At 39.2% G+C, this 21,712-nt stretch overlaps 1 protein-coding gene across 2 annotated transcripts in view; it reads right to left on the bottom strand.

Annotated features, from left to right (window-relative positions):
- col4a2 (collagen, type IV, alpha 2) overlaps positions 1-21,712 on the bottom strand; it is a 69,877-nt gene that overhangs the window by 38,669 nt on the left and 9,496 nt on the right. For both annotated transcript variants that reach the window (XM_044216567.1, XM_044216568.1), the window contains exon 4: positions 8,469-8,549. In XM_044216567.1, coding sequence (XP_044072502.1) covers positions 8,469-8,549 — 81 coding nt within the window. The remainder of the gene's footprint in view (positions 1-8,468; positions 8,550-21,712) is intronic.

Raw genomic sequence — 21,712 nt, 5'->3', positions numbered from 1 at the left:
TCGGAAGTAATGCTGGATTAAATTATTACAGTAAGCTAGTAAGCTGAGCACGCTAACATTTGTAGCTTACATTAGTGCAGACAAACACGCTGATTAATCCATTACTTACACTAAAAGACGCAACAATTCAAACTTTTTAGATATCAGGTATTGCTCTTATTACACTACCATGCACAGATCAACATGTGGAGACATCCAAAGCTGGACCGGTGCACCGTGCCTAGTTATGGCTGCTAAGCTGGTTGAGCAATTATTGTTCGGGGGAGAGGTTCAGGGTCAATATTCTCTTTCATGACTGAAGTACTATATAATTACTACATCCTTATTAATTTTATATGCCCATTTGTGTGTGTTCCCCTAGTTTTGTGTATATGTGTGATTGTGTAATAGGGCATGTGTGTCTTTTAAAAAGAGATGCTCCTTTGTCCACACCAACAATAGTCCTTTTGTTCCTAAACAGTAACCATCATCTTAAAATGTGAGAGTGAGCCACTTTTATTGGCTCTTAAAGCCGGACCACAGCTGGGTGCAGGACGGCGGGTCAAACTCGGCTTTGACAGTAACGGGAAAAAAAGAAAGAGAAGGGGAAAAGAATTTCTTTTGATTGGAGAGGCAGACGTTGATCGTGTGATGTTCATTTTATAAATTATGCAGAAAACGTTTGTGTCTAAGAACTGCCCAGTATGTGTCTGTCTTCTTGTTTGTTGTCCTTCAAGTGAGGTTGGTCTTTCTGTAGTGTATGAAGGTAGCAACACAAACATACACATTTAAAGCTGCTTTAATTATTTTTTACAATAACAATGGATGTAAAGACTAGTAATGAACCAACAGCAAATGATCACTCTGCAGATCTCCTCAGCTCTATGGATCATTTTAGCTTTGGCTTTACTGCACATAACTTGTTTTGATTCAATTTCACTATAAGAAAGAGCAAAGTCTTCCCAGCACCAAACAGCAGACAGAAAGTTAGCGACTAGCTGGCGGACCATTTAGCACCTAAAGAGCCAGATGTTTTTCTCAGGTGCTGGTGGAGAGTAAAACAAAGCTAAAAGAAGAGTCAATATTGGACTTACATTTGGTCAGAAATACAACTTCAAATGAATGCTAATGTTTCTCCGTATCTGCTGGGTGTGTAAATAGGCAATTGTTTGCTAACACGTTCACCAGAACAACATAATAAGGTGATCTCAATGTTGAACTGTTTGAAATGTTTTTTTCATTTTAAAGTACTTAAACGTAAAAAACTTTAAACTTTAAAAAACTTGCCAAAAATTTATTTTTGTTTGTTATTATTGTGCGTATCATTCTTTACTCATTGATCTGTTCAATATGCAGACAGTTCAGAGTCTAGGAGGAATAGGGAAAACAAACAAACAACATGAGGAATGTGTGAGGTTTGGAGATTTAACAGGCTAGTAAAGAGTTTGTGTTTTTTCTAGGCATGACTTCAGTGCCTCACTAATTTTTAACAAGTTGACACAGTAACTGAAATATCTTTAAAATTCTAGACCAGTAGCAACAGCTAACAATGGCATTTCCGACACACATCTGCCTGGTACATCATGTATTAACACACACAAACAGCTGGTTACCGTCTGTTGGTCCAAGCGTCTCCCCAGACATTTCCTACTGCTCCTCAGCTTTACTTTTCACACAGGACAGCGCCAGCCTGTGATCCCCACTGAATTCCTCTTTTCAACAATCTTAGGAAAAGAAAATCCTCCTGTCCAAGAATTTTAGTGATAGCAGCAGGTTTTTGCCTCCCTTCCGTCCTTTCCACACACACACACACATGCACCAATTTTTCATCATTGCTCCACAGTTGGTAGTTCTCCCCTAATAGGCTCTGTCAAGGTCAGGGTCAGGGGAGAGGGACTACAGGAATAGATGAGGCTCCTGATTGCAGGTTTGGTTTGAAAACTGCCATTACACATTATGTCTTCTGCTGATATGTGAAGCTACAACAGGCCCCTAATGCATGCTGTCAGTGCCACTAAATCCGTTCACTAACTTATCTCCCCTCCTCTACTGACGGACAATTAGTATTAGAGGAGAGGAATCATATTTGATTGAAGTTACCGACCACTGATGGAAATGCAGCTCTAATCAGAGGAGTTCAACCTGATTTAAGTTCAAGAGTTAGAAAGAGTTTACTTTATACACACAACAGTGCATATTGAGACAGTTTTCAGAGGGTTTTCAAAGGCCAAAAATGTCTACTTTACATGCATATCACTGTCAGGTGAAAAATGTACATCTTCAAGTTTTTCAGGGACAAAATATATTTTTGCTTCATCATGAAGGTCATGCATTTGTGAGTTTTATGATTTACTTTAAAAAGGTTTTATATGCCGATGGGTTGTAAAATGTCCTTAATGACTAGAAGTTATGATCCTCCAAACAAATCCAGAACCTGAGAACCACCAGTACAGGGCTTCCACCCTTTGGCAAAAATATATTCCAAGGTCTCTTTGATCTTTTCCGAGTCAACAGCATTCCTCTCTGTGCACTTATCCTGTCCCTGAGCAGACAGGATAAGTGCATGACAGTCATGGGTACTGGATTCAGAATGTAGGTATGGACTTGTTTTCATGAAACAAGGAAATCTTTGCCATTTATAGCTACAGCCAAACACACAGACCATCTTGTTCCCACAAAAACAAAGACCCACTATATTAAAAAAAGATCAGTGGACTGTCATTGTGCCCAGCTTCCTAAGACGTGTGTCATTTCCTGTTCTACATCAGCTGTGGCGGCTTTTCCCATGGTGGAAAGGACAGCATCGCTCCGTCTGTATAGTGTTTATAATGGTTTCCCTACCATGCCCTCTGCCTTTCTCTGTCTCTCCTCATCCTATACAGTGGACATAGAAGGAAACAGCTTATGTAGATGGATGCTACTGTTCTTTAAGCTGAAGTTTCTTTTTCTTTATAAAACCCGGCGCCACTCCCTGTTTCTGAGAACTGAAGACGGAAAGAGTCCCAGCACAAAAGACAGCATTGATCTGCTAAACATGACACAGGGTGCCTTGCATTCAGTTTCTCATACTGCCCTTGTTTTTCATGCTTTAGAGAAACTGCTCTGTTTTACAACACCACCTAGCTTGCAGGACTTGGAATTCTTATATAATATTTGACCACACTTTACTTTCTTCGTAGAGATGCCAACTCTGTTGTGTGATTACAATTGTGCCCATGTGAACTACTTCAGATGCTTTGTGTGCCTAATTTATTTTCTCATTACTTCATTTTGGGGTGCTTGTTCTCCTTTTTATTACCAATAAGGGTTCTGTGGGGAGCTTGATATTTTCCTGCACGCCTACAATGCACATTCTGCCAGGGGAGTGGGTGGTAAGGCTGGAGAGTCAGCTTGCCAAATATCTGCTCTCCCCCCAAACCAGCAAACCCATGAAATTAATACATTTAGTCCCCACCAAACAATCTGTTTAATTCTTTCACTCTCTCTCTCAAGCTCTCTCTGTCTGTCTCTCGTCTCTGTCCGGATTTGTATCCATCTTCACACTCAACATCTCACTTTCTCTATCATAGTGACTATTTGAGAAAATGAAGCATGGGAATTCCACCATTCATTCAAGAAGTTCCTCATGTGACCCCCTTTCCACTGAAACATAATCCATTTACCTTTCGTCCTACATACCTCACATCTTATGTTTTTATCTTAAATGAGAAAAAAACATTTTAGTATTAATAATATCGAAGATTTTCATTTAAATAAATGTCTGTTAAGTTACTATCTATCACTGAATTAGGTAACACAGTGGTGATTGAGCCTATGGCCCACTGATGAAATGCTTGCACTTATTACGAACTGGGTGTTGTTGGTGACATTCACGGAAAAAAAATGCTGTAATAAATTACTGTTAATGCAAACCGAACATTTCCTGCTGCAGCTTCACATTAAAAGCATTTAACTGGCAAAACACAAGTTGACCTATATTATGAAGTAGTCACAGGAAATGCAATGTGTTTGTCAGTGAGATTAGCACTGACCGCTATCCTGAAATCTTAAGGGTTACAACTTTAAACGTGCATTAACTGATTTTTTGGCCACTTAGGAACAATACAACAAGTAAACACACTGTAAACACAATATTTACATTTTATCACCTTTAAAAGTTGTTATGGTGACAGTGTTAGCAACCAATTGCCTATTCACTCATCTAACAGACATACAACAACATTAGCGTTTATTTACAGTCAAGTTTCTGTTCCTGTACCTAATGAATGTAAGTCCAATATTCACTCTCCATTACGCTCTGTTTTGGTCTCCACCAACTCCTGAGGGAAATATCTAGCTCTTTAGCTACTAAACGCTCCACCACATTCACTAGCTAGTCGCTAGCTTTGTCTGTCTACTACTGATTGATGTTGAGTGATGTTTTCTTTTATAGCTTTTTTGCAGAAAACAAATGCCTATTGATGCCTATGATATTGTCCTTGCACTCCTTTTGTGATGTTTTAGAAATGTAAGCATAGTGAATGAGCAAAACAGATATTATATATATAATAAAAATATAGAAACATTGAGGTAAAAAAGGATTTGACACCGTAATAATGATGCTCAACTAAAATAATCCTGCTAGCACGTAGAGCAGCCCCACCAAGATGTTGACATGACTACAGCCACCATTTACCCATTAACAACCATCCCCTAATCACCACAGCTGTGTCAAGTCTCAGCTAGTCCAGACAGCTGTAAAGAATCAGTTTGATCCATTCAGTGAAGCGCTCACCACTATGACTCTCCTCAGGGGAAAGATTTGGACGGAAAGGAGATAGACGTGAAGCAAGAGAGAAAGAGGGATGAACACATCTGTGAGAATCCATATTGGTTGCCATTATATTCACAAAACAAGTACATCAGTTGGGTAATACATGTAAGGGGAAAAATTTAGTTGGATCAAGTTATGTACTCTTGGGCCTTGAAAAATTTACAGCTTAAATATGCATGCAATAAGGCAACAAGTGACAGACAAAAACGTAAGAAAATGTATTATGCCTGGCTTCTCGGAAAGTAGAATCTTATCTTTCAGTAGCAAATAGTTCAAGAGCCAAATCAGTGGATGCGAGAAATGTTCATCTTTAGCACACCAGGGTGTAAAGGACGTAGGACCTGTGAATGGAGTATGTTTTTACTTCTAATTTCTCTTGTTTTCATAGACAAAACACAAACAGTGCCATGTTTGACTGCGTAACAAAAGCTCTTCGCTCTCTTGGCACTGAATGATCGAAATCCTTTCCTTCACATCCAGCTGATGCAGAGAAAGAGTGAGAGAGAGGGGAGGAGGAAGAGAAAGGTGGTCTGCTGACCCTTTTGACTTTTGCATCCTTTAGATGTGGAATGTGGAACTCCCTCTCTCTGTCTCGCTACGCCTCCTTACAGGGTTTCCTGTATCCACAGAGAGCGTGCAGGTCAAAGGTCAGACCTACTGGAAAGTTGCTCTGGTAAATTCTCAGTGCGTACCAAAGTACAGTTGCTAGACCATTCCTTTCTTCACCTCTGTATTTTTTTAAGAATGTCTCCCTCAGGAGCTGCTCTTACTGGTAGGCAGGGAGTTTTATAAGAGTCCATTTCAGTCCTTGAGTTTACCACATCACACAGATGAACTGAGACATTTATAGTTCCTATGAGCCCTCTTTACAAGATAACAGAAACAAAAGAAACTGGTCAGTTTATGCTCTGGAAAGTTATCTTTGACACAAAAGGTAACATAACTTTAAACTAAAGTTAAAAAATATATATGATGTTCTGTAGATGCCTTATTTTTACTTGACTATTTTTACTTCTGTTTTCTGTGCAACTTCTCTTTCTACTAAAAATTGTTTATATAGTACTAAATTGTTTTCCCAATTATGTTGTGGTGACAAATGTAGTCTGGCTGAATTATGTTCAGCTGCAATGTTTTTTTGGGTGAATTAAGCGCTCCATTTATGAACCGCACCATACTCGCAGGGATGTGGTTGAAACCAACGAAATATGTTGTCAGTTAACATTTTAGTGATACGTTCCGATACGACATCCAGATACGTTAATATGCAACATTTCCTCATTATGTTAATAGAAAACGTAATCCGGTCGGCATTATGTTTCCTTCAAAATGTATTTGCTGTTGCAAATTAGTTGTAGTGGAGGGTAAATGCACATAAACACAGTTTACCCACCTTTTTCATATGCAACATAGGGTTTACTCACCTTTTTATGAGTTTACCATTACGTAACATTGGACAGTTTAGCCAACCGATATTTATAGGACATTTATATAGGGCTAATTTGCTGCCCTGCTCTCTCCCCCTCGCCCCACACAACAGCAGACTCACCTAAAATAGTGTTTCCCAAACCTCTATTAGACGCACCCCCTGTCCAGCAGGTTTTCTACCCAACCCTGCTTTTTATTCATCTAACTGTAAGACTGAGTAGGGCCTATACAAAGTTATGATTATTTTATGTTTTGGAAATAATCCTCTGTTGTCACCATAAGCCCGGTTAGGTGGTGTAAAAATGAATGACATTTGTTTTAAATTACTTTTTTCTTTCTGGGGGAGGACCCACAGCATAACCAGGCACCCATGCACATGTGCATACATAACATTTACACGCTTATTACTAGGCACTGTTGCATTCACTTAACCAGAATGGACAGGAAATGGATATCGAAACACATATCCAATCTTGGGGAACAAAACTAATAGATAACATGAAAATAAACTCAAGCAGGTTTCCAACAGGGTCCAAGCACCCAACATGACCTGGAACCATAACCATCTGACTGCTTCTTTAGTAAAGTTTGTGTAACCCTACTCCAGTTCTTGTCCAAGATGTTCTTCCCTGCTCAAACAACAGGTACAGCACAGTACTGCAGGTATGCAGGTGTTTATGTCAGCTCCTCTACAAGCCTGTGTCAGCTAAGAAGCAAAAACTGTCTTCTCTATGTCCCTATTTAAAGCATGTTTCATCCTTGAAAAGAAAGAATTTGCAGAACACATGAAACCCTGTTTATTGTCACTCCTAAACGCATTTGGCCAGTTGTTGTGGAAAGTAGGCGTTGGCGGTCTGATTTCAAAAGTTCTAAAACTTTACGGATGTGGAACCTCTAGTCCATGGATCAGAAAGCTATCTGATGATCTGGACTGAAGCAAAAAGCAGCCTTTAGTCATGCAGAACCCCGGTCTCTCACTCTAAGCTTGTTATCTCAAAATGTTTAGTCTATGTCTGTCTCTTGATTCCAAACCCCTGGTCCCTCTCTCTTCTGTCTGTCTTTCATTTCTCTCCTAATGGGTCTCCCAAACTCCAGACTCTGACCTCCTCTTTTACAGAGGTTAATGGTATGAATTTCATCACTTAAACTCTACAGAAGTACTCTAGAAATAAGTATTTCTAGAGTACTCTTCCATGTGGCTGGATGCCCATGTCAGACTCATACATTCACATTGCATTATTGTGATACTTTAATTTCCTACAAGAAGGCTTTAGGCCATGATCACACATGATGCTGCTATGAGCTTTGTTGGTAACAAAGACAACTAGGATCACAGGGTGCAGATCTGATTGCTGTGCAACTGTATCTACTTAGTATTAGCTAGTTAATCTGAGGTAACAAAAGGTATAAATAAATTAAATAAAAGCAGGATGGATGCTCTTCCTGTGTATTATATATTTTTCTTACTGTCAACAAATTCCATCGAATGACCAAGACCAACAATGCCTAAGTCCCTCTCTAAATACTTTCAGACTGCCCTGTCTGTGGCACTCAGCCCCAAGCCCATGTGTTCCAACAGAAGATGTAAATGTTTAAAAATGGGTCCCAAACATAGTTTCATTTTTGGAAAAAGACTGAGCAATTTCCTAAATCAGCACTGTAGTTTTTTAGCAAACATTACTCACACGGGAATGAATAGTGAATTTGTTGGGGACTATTTTCAGCTGTGGATTAATAAACATTTGGTGTACTTCTGCATATTTACAGCAACAAAGACAATACTTGTTTGAATGATCAATTCATTATTGTTTTTTTTTGTCGACATTATGAAAAATATAGAATAACACCAGCCTTATCCTTTAAAGAAGAGGATGTGGAGCCATTTTTAATATATGATATAGCATAGGGGAGCAATCAGAAGCTATTAAGTTTCCTGCAGGCTCTGCTCAATGTATTTTCTAAATACTACCACATTGTGCAGTGTGAGAAAGATTGAGGTATGTAAAACTTGAAGCACTCAATATGTGAGATATTGGGGGAAGGTATGCACTGTCAGCAACCAAGTTATTGAAATAACAATTTGCAGGGGCATTTAGAAAGCATCATATGAGATCATGGCCTTATTTGGTATTCCAGACTGAAAACTAAGAGGTAGAGCTGGTTAACACAGAGGTTAGCAAGAGAGAGAGAGGGGGGTGTTTACAAAGCTATTTGGAACAGTAGTTACTGTAAGGGACAGTAAGGGACTTACTCTGGCACCCTTCTCTGGGAAACATTGACAGCCACCGCTGCAGTCTCTTCCTCCACAGGGACCACTGTGCTTCTTCCCACCCTGTCAGACACAGAACAGAGAACATGAAGGTTAGATCTGGGCTACTGGAGGTCAGGGTATTGATGTCACATATACAGGAAACTGCAACATTTTGCTGTCCACTTCATTTGCATTAACACAGCAGAGATATGTGTCCATGTGTTGTTGCTTGCTTTCCTCTGTATTAGATGGGACACAGTGTGGGGTACATTGTTGCGTTCTGTAGGTGTGACCGGCTGTGTTTGTGTACACTGTGGTTTGTGAATGTACTTGTTTATACTGAGTGTGCACGATAGTTGCAGTGTTGTCTGCACGGTTGTGTATATTGGTCTGTTGTGCAGAAAGGATGTTTTGAATGTGGCTTGAATGACTCATGATGGATGTTGAGACATAATAGATAGCCATGTGTCCATGAAAATCCTATTCATCAGAAAGGCTTCGTCCGGCCACTGACAGGGACAATTTGCCTTTGGATGTCTGCATACCAACAAAACCACCCACCATCACTGGCCGAACTGTGTTAGACATGACACAAGCACATACACAGCCATTCAGGGGTCAATGTAGACATGACATGATCAAAGAAAGCAGTCACACCAACGGGGTTTCCCAACCAACAGGTCAGAGGTGTCAAGACCCTAAACTAGGTGAGGTAGCTGGAGACATTAATTAAGACAGAATGGAGTCTTGGAGAACTTTTGTGTTTATGTGGCGCTTTAAATGAAAATCACATGCAAAATCCAAGTTGAACCCTTTGCCTTTCAGATCTTGTGCCACAACCACATTTCTTACTCATAAGAAACAGAAGCAAAACAATTTGAAGCCTTGACAAAACTGTAGACACAACATAACATGTTGAGTGCCACACCTCAACTTTCAATGCTTCAAAAACAGACACATATCAAGAATTAATTGCTGGAAAGAACATATCACTGATCTAATTGTTGCTTTAATATATCTATGGGTTATTTAGTGACTGTTTAAACCCTCCAACACTGTTTCCATACATATTTAAATGTATGACTGGAAACAAAGCTTTTGCATAGTTTTTTGTTGGACTTCTCACAATGGTGCCTGAAGAGTGAAGAGTAATGAAACACAAACACAAAGATAACGTTTATTCAACTCCAAGTTTTCTGAAGTTTAGTTTAGTTCAGTGGCCTTTAAATTAGCATATATGAGTGAATCTTTGACTACAGACATGCAGAGAGGCTCCATGTAGCTGGTTATGACGTCTCTCTCTTGTGTCTGCCTACGTCCTCCACCCACACAGCCATACCATTGCCTGCTTAGGCAGCAAATGCCTCAATACCCCCCCCCCCCCGTTAAAAAAAAATGCCCACAGTGGCAACAAAACGGCAGATAGAGAATTTTCCCTCCTCACTTTTAACAGCAGATCCCAGCAGTCTTTCTTACAATGGCCACATTGAGACCCTCCTCACACACAAAGACCGTCTTTTACTATAGTGATGTCGTCCTTTAAGGATCCCCTATCTCCACAACACAAAAGACCCTCTTCCCCTCCCTTATGGAATGCACAAGGCTGCATTTCTTGGTTAACTATCAGTGGATCTGAGGGGTTCCTTTCAAACCACTGTTTGATATAACTAAAACATGCTGTGATGGGTTTAATTTAGCCTGCACGATATGGTGGCAGACTCACTCTGTCCACAAACAGCAACCTAATTTTGAACTGATAAGTTGAAAGAGGGTATATCCAAACCAAGCCTCCTCTGCAGGGTGAATACCTTACAACATTTTTTTGTTTCTGGAGGGGAGACAAAAACAGAAGCTCATATCATCCCAATAAGGATTTAACAGAGTAACAGCATGACCTTTCTCCGCATTGAGGTGGAAGTCCAAAACACAGACAATAGACTGCGTCGTCTCCGGACAGACACACAAAGGAATGGCTCCCATAAAGGCAATTACAAATTATGGAGCAATGCACCATCATTTAAACTTTGCAGTTTACAAGCTCAAAATAGCTAATGGCTGTTTCAGCAGAGGACAATAGGATTGTGCTACAGTATCCTGTTTTCTCCACCCACTGTCACAATGACCCACTCTTTGTCAAAATCACCTTTTCCATAGCTACTGTATGGTACACCTTGGAAACAAATTGGATGATAATGCGTTGCTGCATTTATTTGCATCAGTGCAACAAAGCTCTAAAGAGTACAACAATAATCCACCGTATCAAGAAAAAAATTGTCAAATGTTTATGAAAATGATGTGATTCAAAACTTAATGCCTAGTATGCAAACCAGTTTCTATTTCTGTCTTTCTTAGGGTGCTGTCACACTTGTATTTTGGTTCATTCGGTCTGGACCAAGGTATACACATTGTTGCCTTTTAGCTCTGGTCCAGTTCGTGCTCACACTGACTTATTACAAACAAACCAAGAGCTGAATTCATATGAACGAACTGCTAACTCAAGGATTGGACAGTTTTGTCATCCTGAACCATCAGAGCTACAGTACACGGACCCATGTAGGGAAATCAGCAGGTCTGTACGTGTTTATTTATCGCCTTTGATGAGCTCACGAGGGAATAATTGATTATCGGCATTAACACTATAGACTGAACCTCTTATATCATTAAAATAATACACCATCTATTTAGCATTGCAGTCCTATAACATTGTCAGACTCACGATGGACAGTTAAAAAAAGTATAAAAAAATCAGGTGAGGCAATTTATCAGACCTTGTGCAGTTCTCTCTGGAGCCACAAAAGGCTTGATACAACTTTTTTCACATATGCACTAGTACTCCCAAAGACCTGTCAACAGACTGATGTATAAGTTGGTGGAGTTCCCCTTTAATAGTGACTTGTTTCACTCACTTTTTGATGAGAAAATGCCAAAATATACAGAGTAGGATACAAGCTTAGCACCCACCTAAACAAACTGAACCAAACAATGAACTGTGGATCCCAGGAGGAGTAGCCTAGCTACTGTTGTTGTTTATGTAGCTAATGGGGATCTACATAAACAAACAAACAAACCAAAGGCGTCAGAATTCGATTGAACTGGTAGGCTGGTAATAAAGCTGTCAATCAAACTGGATTTTGGTCGTGGACCAAGTGGATTTGAAAAGACCGCTTAAAAAGGTACCAAGGTACCACTACCAAGCAGGTTTATTTGTGGTGTGAAAGCAAAGCAGATCCACAACAGAATTTTGTGATAGTAGATAAGTCATTTTACCATGAATTCAAAAGCTAAACTACTACTAAATCCATCAGCTGGTCGGAAAATGACACATATGCACAAGGTCCGGACCAAGTAAACAAAACTACAGGTCAACAGGTCAGAGAGTGCTTTTTAACTGTGTACCATATTAGATCAAGAACTATAGGCCCAGTAGCTGCAAACATACTGCACACGAGAGATAGATGAATCCAGACCACCTCCACAGCGTGGGGTCCTGCAGACTATTACCATAAATATGACACCTATGTAAAGCTATAGTGAAAGAGGACTGGCTCCCAGTCTCAACATGCAAAACTGAATGCTATACCAGACTCAACATTTCATCTGTGAGCCAAAGAGACATGCAATGAGACAGAAGATAGATTGCCAGGTGTTTGCTGGTGAATGTTCATTTCCGCCATAGACGCACAGATGAGCTGATGTCATCCCACTGCGTCTCCCAGTCTTATTTAAAGAACACATTGATAATATATTCCAGAAAGGTTTTAAGAGTATAAATGAGAACGTATTTTAATTCCTTTGTTATGAGAACTGTCAGACAACAGTGTATATAATATGAAACAACGGCCATAAACCAGGTCAGTTCCTCGGGTCCGGTTTGCTGTGATTGTTCATCTGTGGCTTCTCGTTTACAGTAAGTATCTCCAGTGTTGATCAACTTTTCTGTCCTGTGAACAAATCCTATTCCTCTCTTGCCAAGTTCTTCAGTTTTGAAGTGTATGTGTGAAGTATGTGTATACCTGTTTATCCATCACTATTAACAGAGCTACAAGAAGAAAATAAGTGTTAATGTGAAAAACAATTAAGAGATGTTTAATCAGGAGGAATGCACTTCAGCCAGAGTTCAGCCTATACACAGTGCCCTACCCTAAATAAATAATAGAGAATAGGTTTAATAGAATATATATATATATATATATATAACTAATAATAACTAATTGAACATAAATTGCTGTGTGAAGATAACCTAGAGTTTGAGTTCTTAGAAGAGTACAAGGTCTTGAAGCCACAGTGGTCAGATGAATGCCTTTCTTAATGAGGAATGTTGTTTTTGTTGCCTCCCTGTTCTTCATGGCTGTACTGGTGCCTCGCTCCGAATGTGCACCGACTTCTCTGATATACTGTACAGTAAATGAAATATAACCAGCTGGGTCAACAGCATTCTCTCACATTCAGTTTTTCTCTCTAACTCTCTTGTTATTAATACTAAGTTTATGTGGCTTTGTGAATATAGAGGCAGGAGATGCAGTGAGCTCTGGTTATTCAATACATTTTTCTTCTAAAAACAGTATAATGTATTATTTATATTTTTTTATTTATTATAATTTGATTTTAATATGCTGTTATTATGCAATAATGCACACTTGAGGTGTCCAGATATAAGACAATAGACAAGCTGGACACATTTTCTTCACAGAGTCCAGTATTTTCTGGGTCGAGACATTTCTAAATGTATTGTCACCAAAGCACAAAAAAAAAAAAACAATAAAAAAACGGGTCTGTGAAAACTGGTTACGTACTATAACACCAAGCTATGTTGTGGTACTACTTGCAAATAATAATAATATTCCTTAGCATGTAGTTCACTCATTTTCTCTAAGGAACTGAGAAACATCTCAATTACAGCAAGCAACTTGGGTCACTATTACAGAGGACACAACATCAGAGAATTAATTACACTTAAACATACCAGTTTAAATCACTATTCGAAATCATTATAAATGCAAAAGTTTGATAAGAAGATCAATGCCACTCTCATGTCTGTACACTAAATATGAAGCTGCCATCAGCAGCCAGTTATCTTAGCTTAGCATAAAGACTGGAAACAGGGGGAAACAACTAGCCTGGCCCTAAGGTAACAAAATCTGCCTACCAGCACCTCTGAAGCTCACTAACTAACACATTTTATCTCATTTGTTTATTCCGTACAAACTGAAGTGTACAAACATCAAGATGCGGTTTTACAGAGTTTATGCAGTTTAACTGTATTTATACTGATTTAGAATAGGGAATAAACTACTGACTGTTACTATGTTTGAAGTGTCCCAATATATGATTTAAATGGACACAAATGAGTATTTTCCTTCCTTTTGCCTTGCAGATTTCTGAACTGATAGTGAGCATTTCCTTTAGTCTTGTGGGTGGCTGTCCAGTATATAAGTATCGAATCTACTGCAATCAATCTATTGATTTTAAAAAAAATAACGTCAGCATGTTTTGTCAATCAACAGTCGAAAGCCTAAAGGAATTCAATGTACAATGATATAAAACTGAGAAAATTATCATTTTTGAGAAGTTGGAACATCTGAATGATTTTTGCTTGATAAATGACTCTGTTATCAAACTTGTAGTTGTTTTATATTCTATGATCAACACATCTGTTAATCGTTTCAGCACTAGTCTCCAGTCTTTTATGCTGTACCACCATCATACAGCATATCCAGACATGATGATGGTTGGTTTGTGTGGATTGTCTGTGGTCAGCCTGAGTCACCATGGTCTTGGTTTTTCCATGTACTGTATACAGTAGGTTTACCACAGACATAACCACTTCCTGTCAATGTCAAAAGCAGCCAAAATCAACACAGCATCTCAACCACAACAACAGGATGATAACAACACCAAAACAGAAGAAAAATGCAGACAAAACAAACTTATAAATTCAGATGCAATAATGTAACTTAGGGCTTTGGCCTTCAGCTAATGTCTGCTAAACTCAAGAGGACAAAAACAAGAGGATCATGGGCGGACTTATGGTGTTCCAGAGCAATCAGGAATCCGCATAATGATGACTACAATAATTAGACGAAATGGACACATAATCCCTACATGGTTGAAAAAAATTACAAATGCCAACGAGAGAGAGATAAACATATTTTGATAAAAGAGAGATAAAGAAAAGAAGATAAAAGAATTTAAATTTAAAATTATCTTAAAACTTTGATTTCAGATCAGTACATAAAACAATGGAATCCAGAAAATGCATCGTGAAGTCTCTCCACTATGACATGAAATAGCAAACAGGGCATAAAACACACACACACACACACACACACACACACACACACACACACACACACACACACGCACACAAGGAGACAGACGGGTGTCCATGATGTTGACACACAGCTGCACATTCCACATTCCCCCCGGTAAATTACTCACTAAAACATCATATGATCCCTACATGTTATAAACTAAAAACATAATTTAGAATTGTGCGTGGTGAACAGATTGATGGATGACCTTGACTTAAAAGGAATGTTCTTATAGTGAGAAGACAGTCAATTTCCTGTTTCTGTCAGTAAGTTTTCTTCATCTTTTTTTGTTTAGTACTCTTTTTTTTATCCTGCAATGAAAGGATACTATTTCTCATTTACTGTTGTTTAAACATCCAAACATTCACAGATCAACCTTGTTGCCACAGGAAGATCTTGTAACAGCAATCACTCTGAACATCAGGTGATGGAAATGACAAACTGCCTCTTTGAGATGGTTTCTCAGTTTTCACACATGAAACGACAGTGAAGCATAAACAGTGTTTGTGTGAGACCCCCCACCTGTGTTTGAGGTATCAAATGAACAGAGATCCCAGACTATTGCAGGTCAGGATGAGTGTTTGATCTGGGATTGGTGGTGACACAGTTTGTACCCTTCACTAACTCACACTATGGGGAGGACAACACAGGTGAAACCGAGCAGAGAGATGTAAAATATGGCCTTTGTGATAAGGGTAATTAAGACTCTTAAGGCTACTAGAGTCAACAGAAACCAAATACTACTACAAGGAAACCTGTGCCCATAAACGGTTGATCTTTGGGCTGTTTGTCAGAGGTTGTTGCTCATCCTTAATTAAGGATCTGACCAGCAGCTTTTCCACTTTGACCTTGGCCAAGAGGAATGTCTGATCCCACTATTCAATGTTGCGGATGCCAATTTCCTTCAACAACCACTTGTGTGGCATAGTGAACCATCAGAGAGCAGCTGCCAGCTACAGCAAATATGTGAAGATGTTTGTAAGTTTCCAGAGCACTACAAAGGTGCCACTTCCTTGACAGAACCCTTACATTTAAGTGAGACCTTGCATGGAAGCGAGAGGACTGCTCAATTGCAAAGAAATGGCACTGGCAACTGCTCGTGTACAGTACGCACTGCTTGAGGGTTTTTTGCACTCTCAGGTTTCTATTGGTAAGAAGAAAAAGTTCCCCCTAATGTTAGCTCCAGCGTGCTAAAAGTGATGATGCTGTTTCTTTCAGAAAGCAGCCATCTTACCAATGCACAGCTCACCTTTTCTCGCAAGTCTTGTCATAGAAGTGGCAACATATTGCAGAGCAGATGGAGGAATGTTGCAATACTCATTTAAAAATCTGCAGTGTGTAGCTGCAGTGTAGCTGCATTTGCAGATAAACTGGAACTTGTTGGGGTTTTAAAATGCAGCTGTATGTTGAACTGAACTTGATGGCTTTGTCAGAAAGATATATGATGAGGCCACCCCAAACAAGTGATTCAGAATGCTCATTATTCTCAGACAATGCTAATTTAGGAAATAATAGCCAGCTATTAAAGCCAACTATCACTAACTGCTAAGAAAAGAATTTAGAAATAGAACAATATGCAGAGTTTAATCTTTTTTATTGCAGTTTAAACTGCAGCTTCCTGAGGATACACCAATGTAATAGAGAGCGCGTGATTTTGTTCTAGACGTCATAGGTTTAAATGCATCTTAAATGTTAAACCACTGCTAAGCTAATGACAGAGCAACTGCCCCACAGTTGTATCCTCGAGATATAACAGACAGGCTGAAGGTATTTCCCTCCTCATAAAACATTTGCAAAGCAGATATGTTTGAATATTTAAAAATATTCAAACTAACAGTTAATTCTTTTCCAACTATTACATGCTGCATTGCTACATTTCAGTAGATCACTGGAATAGCATGAAAACAAAAAACGAAAATAAATTTAAAGTAAATATATATATATATATATATATATATATATATATATAAAACGTGCTCATAGAAACATATCTCCATAGCGCCGCTAGTGGTTTGGACCATTAAAACTTTACATTGTGAGCACAGAATTGAGATGAAATATGAAGGGCACTTTTGCATGTGAGTGTGAGCATTTAAAAAAAAGTCCTTATGTGTGTCTGCATGTATACATTTATACACTGTAGACCATCTGTCTTGTCACTGTAGACCATCTTGTCATCTGTCTGTTATGTGACAAGGTAGCAGCTGTCCTTCATACTAATGATGTGGACGTCAAAGAGACAGGGCAAACTCGATGAATTTGAAACACCTGGCCACTTTCAACAAAAAATCTCTGAGAAGGGTTACTGTAACACACATCTGATGGAAACATGCTGCGTGATATGTCTTGATGCATATCTGCACTATATCTCAATGTCAGGGTGAGACTGATTCTGTACCGGGTGTGTGTGTTACTCCCTTTGCCAGCTGAGAACAATCTCTGTGAAGGATTCACTGTAAGCATGCAAGTTGGAGTTCACATCTGAATCAAGAGGTAACCAGACTGAAATATCTCAACTACTATTTGATGGATTGCCATGAAATTTGGTACAGATATTCATGGTCCCCACAGGATGAATGGTCATAACTTTGGTTATGTCATTTGTCCAATAGTTTGGTTTATGACCAAATATCTGCACAACTAATAACATCATCTGTACGTCAGCATACTAAAACATTAAACTAAGATCATGAACATGGTAAATGTTATACCTGCTAAATATCAGCATGTTAGCATTGCCATTGTCAGGATGTTACAGTAGCATGCTGATGTTAGCATTTAGCTCAAAACACCGCTGTGCTTAAGTACAGCCTCACAGAACTGCTAGCATGACTGTAGACTCTTTTGTTAAAAAATAAAAATGTAGAAGAGAGTAGCACAGTGTTTGTTTCTTCTATATAAATTAATTAAAATTTTCATCCAATCAGCTTTTAAAGACAAAGAAGTGTATTTTTTTTCAGTTTTCACCATTAAACAATTTAAAATCTAATTACTTTCTTCACTGTAGAGTTTTTACATAGTTCCAAGTCTTTGCCCTCCAATGCACATACACAGCGTCAACCCCCCAAAAGTGATTAAAACACTTGTCGTTTGGGTCGATGCCATCTGGCCAACAGTAAGGCCAGCCCTGATGCTGTAGTTCACGGACTGTTCACCGTGAAAGACCTTGAACAATTTCACCGCACTGTTTGCAGCCTCCCTGTAGCCTCAGCGAATCCAGGACAACATAAGGAGGAATTTGGGTGAGGACATTCTTGCTTCGTTGGATAAAAAGAGGAGAGAAGCATCACCCCTGTGACTTTGACTGGGTAGGAAACATAAAACTGCAAATGAGTTGGTGACCAAATCATGCTGGTCATTGTTGTTGTCTGACTCACATGTGGACTGTAAGAAATGTTTCCCCTCACAATCAGTCAGTCAAAAAGTCAGGAAAATCAGGACTGATATAGTAGATACATGGAAATGCTCAATTTAAAAATTAATTAATTTATTTATTTTATAGACCTTATACACAGAATTTCCTTTTGTATTTTGTCTTTCAGGCTGGTACTTATTTTTCAGCACAGTACTAAAATACAAACTTTGAAAACCCCCAAAATGGCTTAAAAAGAAGTCCAGCATGTCAAAAGGGAGAATTTATACTTTCTTTGCAGCTTCATCTTCCGGCAATAGTTCAACATAGAATTGAATGAAATGATCAGATTCCAACTGTAAAACAAACACACTCAAAACAGTTCGAAACACACACAAATACACTGTACATACAGAAGCTGGAAAAGCAAAACAAGAGCCTCCATTATGGTGATAATGGAAATTCTCGTGCCGGCCATAATGGATCTCACATATTTCTTATTTGATATACAGTACAGCTTGTCTGCACCATTGCCATAAACTTCCTGTTGGAGAGTTTGGAGTGCTGCAGTCTGTGTGCGCTCATAAAAAACACCCCAAGACCAGTACATTTAAACAAATGGAAAATAAAAATTGGCAAAGACTGGGTGACTAAAGAATTCCAAAGTTGAGCATGGGCCACAGATTTGTGGAGAAGAATGAGAGGCAAATTAAACAGAGGAGTAAATGACAAAGGTAAAAAGAAAATGTCTTAATGTCATGTTGGGACCAGCTGTGAGACTAAACACATCAGCAGCTCTGGAAACATTTTGAGCAACATCTAGAGAGCTACAGAAAAGATTTGAGAGACATGGGAAGAGTCTTTTGATGACTGCAAGATCCACACTGGTAAGTAACTGGTTCACAAAGTCAGACTACATCTCACAAGCTCAATTTCTTTGTACATCCATGGAAAATCAGCTGAGTCTGGCATACATTTAGTCTCTTTTCATTAAGAGACTGCTCTTTTATCGCAAAAATTGAAATAAAGGAGGAAGAGTAGTAAAAGGGAACTGCAGTGACAGAGGGACAGAGTCACTCTGCTAAGACTTTGAAGGAGAACATGAACTAGAATAGAGGGACCTGAAAGAAGCAGGGCAGAGCAGAAACTCCCACTGTGCTCCTCTGGCTGGGATCCAGTGTAAACACAGCTCTGGTTTCTGCCTTGGGCCTGACACAGCTGGACCTTCCCTCTCCTTAACTGGCCCCGGGTCACACAGAGTCTCAACTCCATTTCCCATTGGGCCGCACTTCTAATCAATGCTTCCTGCTCCAGTCTAAGCTAAATGGAGGTGGAATTAGAACCGTTTCTTTTCTGGACCTTAGTGCTAACAGTCTAGCCTGTCAGACCTTGTTATGCTGATAGTCCTGCTGTTAACCCCTCTAATCAAATGATCAATGACATCAGATGACATCAGATGACATCAGATGGGAGGATCCATTCAGTCCAAATATGTGGAAAATCCTCCAAAATGAGGACTTCCAGGGTTTAAGGATGAAATATATAGTCAGATTAGATTTAGGATGGATCTCAAACTAAATGATTAGGGTGGTAGGATTAGTGTGAGTTGAGTCCAGATACAGTGAAGGTGGAAATGGTAAAATAGTCAGGAGAACTCAAAGTGGTTCTTTGAGCTAAATGCTAATGTCAGCATGCTAACATGCTCACAATGACATTGCTAACATGCTGCTGTTCAGCAGGTATAATGTTTATCATGTTCACCATCTTAGTTTAGCGTGTTAGCATGTCAACATTTGCTAATTTGCACTAAACGTAAGTTTAGCTAAGGCTGATGAGAATGTCAGTAATTTTGCAGGTGTCTAAACCAAAGTATTGGACAAATTAAAATTTTGATTGTGCTAGATGAAAAGTCAGGGGATCATAAAAGTTATTACAATTAATCTTAAAGGGGACATGAATGTATGAACCACATTTATGGCAATCCATCCAAAAGTTTCAAGACATTTCACTCAAAACCACAAATGTCATGGTGGCGCTAGATGAAAAGTCTGAGGATCACCAAAGTCATTAGGATTCATCCTCTGGTTACCATGGATATCAGTACTAAATTTCATGGTAATCCAATAGTTGTTGAGATATTACTGTCTGTACCAAAGTGGAGGCAGGCCGATACACTGACATTGCCAACCCTCTTCTAAAAAAGAAGAAAAAGACAGATGGGGAATGAGAGAATGTTATCACGAAGTGTGCATTTACTGTGGATTGACGTCTACAGCACTGGACCAAACAAAGTTGATATGAATCTGAATCTAATTTTGTTAACATTCTTCCCATGACAAGAAATAATTGAGTCTAATCAATTAAACCACAGCTGGAATGGAAATAAATGGTCTAAGTCTCCAGTCCAGAAAAAAATGTGTAAAGCACGACAGTGAGATCAGTGATTGGCCATGATCCTACTTGATGAGATATCACAGTTGTGACATGATGGAGGGCCTACATACCTACACATCAGTGCATCGCCAAGAAAACAACCCATAAATCAAATTCAAACAAATGACTCCAGAAATTCAATCACTATGTGGGCACCTGGTGAACCAAACAGTACATAATCTAACAAGCCCGGAGTAATTTTGTGACAATGGAGTACGTATTGTCTTCGTGTAAACACAGGTGAAACAATCCTTCCATCTGAGCTCAGTGAGAAAACTCATTTCTACTGAGACAGACCATGAGACGCACGTTTGTGTGTGTGTGTGTGTGTGTATGTGTGTGTGTGGGGGGGGAATACAGAGAGAGAGAGAGGGAGGACAGAGCCAAGTCTGCCAAGTGTCCCTTTCAGAGATAGATGGAGAGAGAGTGAGGGGACAGAAGACGGGGGAGATAGAGGCCAGGGGCAGGAATGATGCTATAAAAGGAAGTGAGGGACGGAGCTGTACAGAGAGACTTAAGCCTGGGAGGACTGGAAGGACAGAGGCTTTGGAATTCTTTCAGCACAGCTTGATGGGACCCCTGTGTCCCTCCATTAATCACTGTGAGATGGAGTAAGGGCAAAGGACAGGGGCGGATATATATATACAGTATATAGGGATTTTCCAGAGACAACGTCCACAATGAATTTACTTCCGAACTTCATTCCAAGTCAAATAAAAGTCAGTTTAAACTGCTTGCCTGCTAGCTGAGTTCACTATAGAAAGACACTACAGAACTACTTCATAGACAGAAGTACTTAGGTAGGTATCCTGTAGGAGTGGGCAATATGAGTAACATCACTGTATATGTAATTTTGTATCACAATATTGTGATGATGTACATTTTCTTAAAATCAACACAGAAACTGTTTATAGATAAAATAACCAGATGGGAATGACTGTTTTCAGCTAAGTCAGCAAATTAAAAGCCTCACTAATCAAATCCTTTCATCACACTGACGCAGAAATCATGTAAAAATCCAACACAATCAATGATCTAACGCACCCAGAGATGTTCAAAGGATAGCTGCCACATCGAGTTGAAACTATTAGTTGATTAATGCTCTCAATGTGAGGATTTGCTGCAGTGTTGACAAAATAGGCAATTTG

Source organism: Siniperca chuatsi, linkage group LG12, assembly GCF_020085105.1.
Source record: "Siniperca chuatsi isolate FFG_IHB_CAS linkage group LG12, ASM2008510v1, whole genome shotgun sequence".
NCBI classification, from domain to species: domain Eukaryota; kingdom Metazoa; phylum Chordata; class Actinopteri; order Centrarchiformes; family Sinipercidae; genus Siniperca; species Siniperca chuatsi.
The sequence above is the reverse complement of the archived record's forward strand: the minus strand, read 5'-3'. Positions and strand labels throughout refer to the sequence as shown.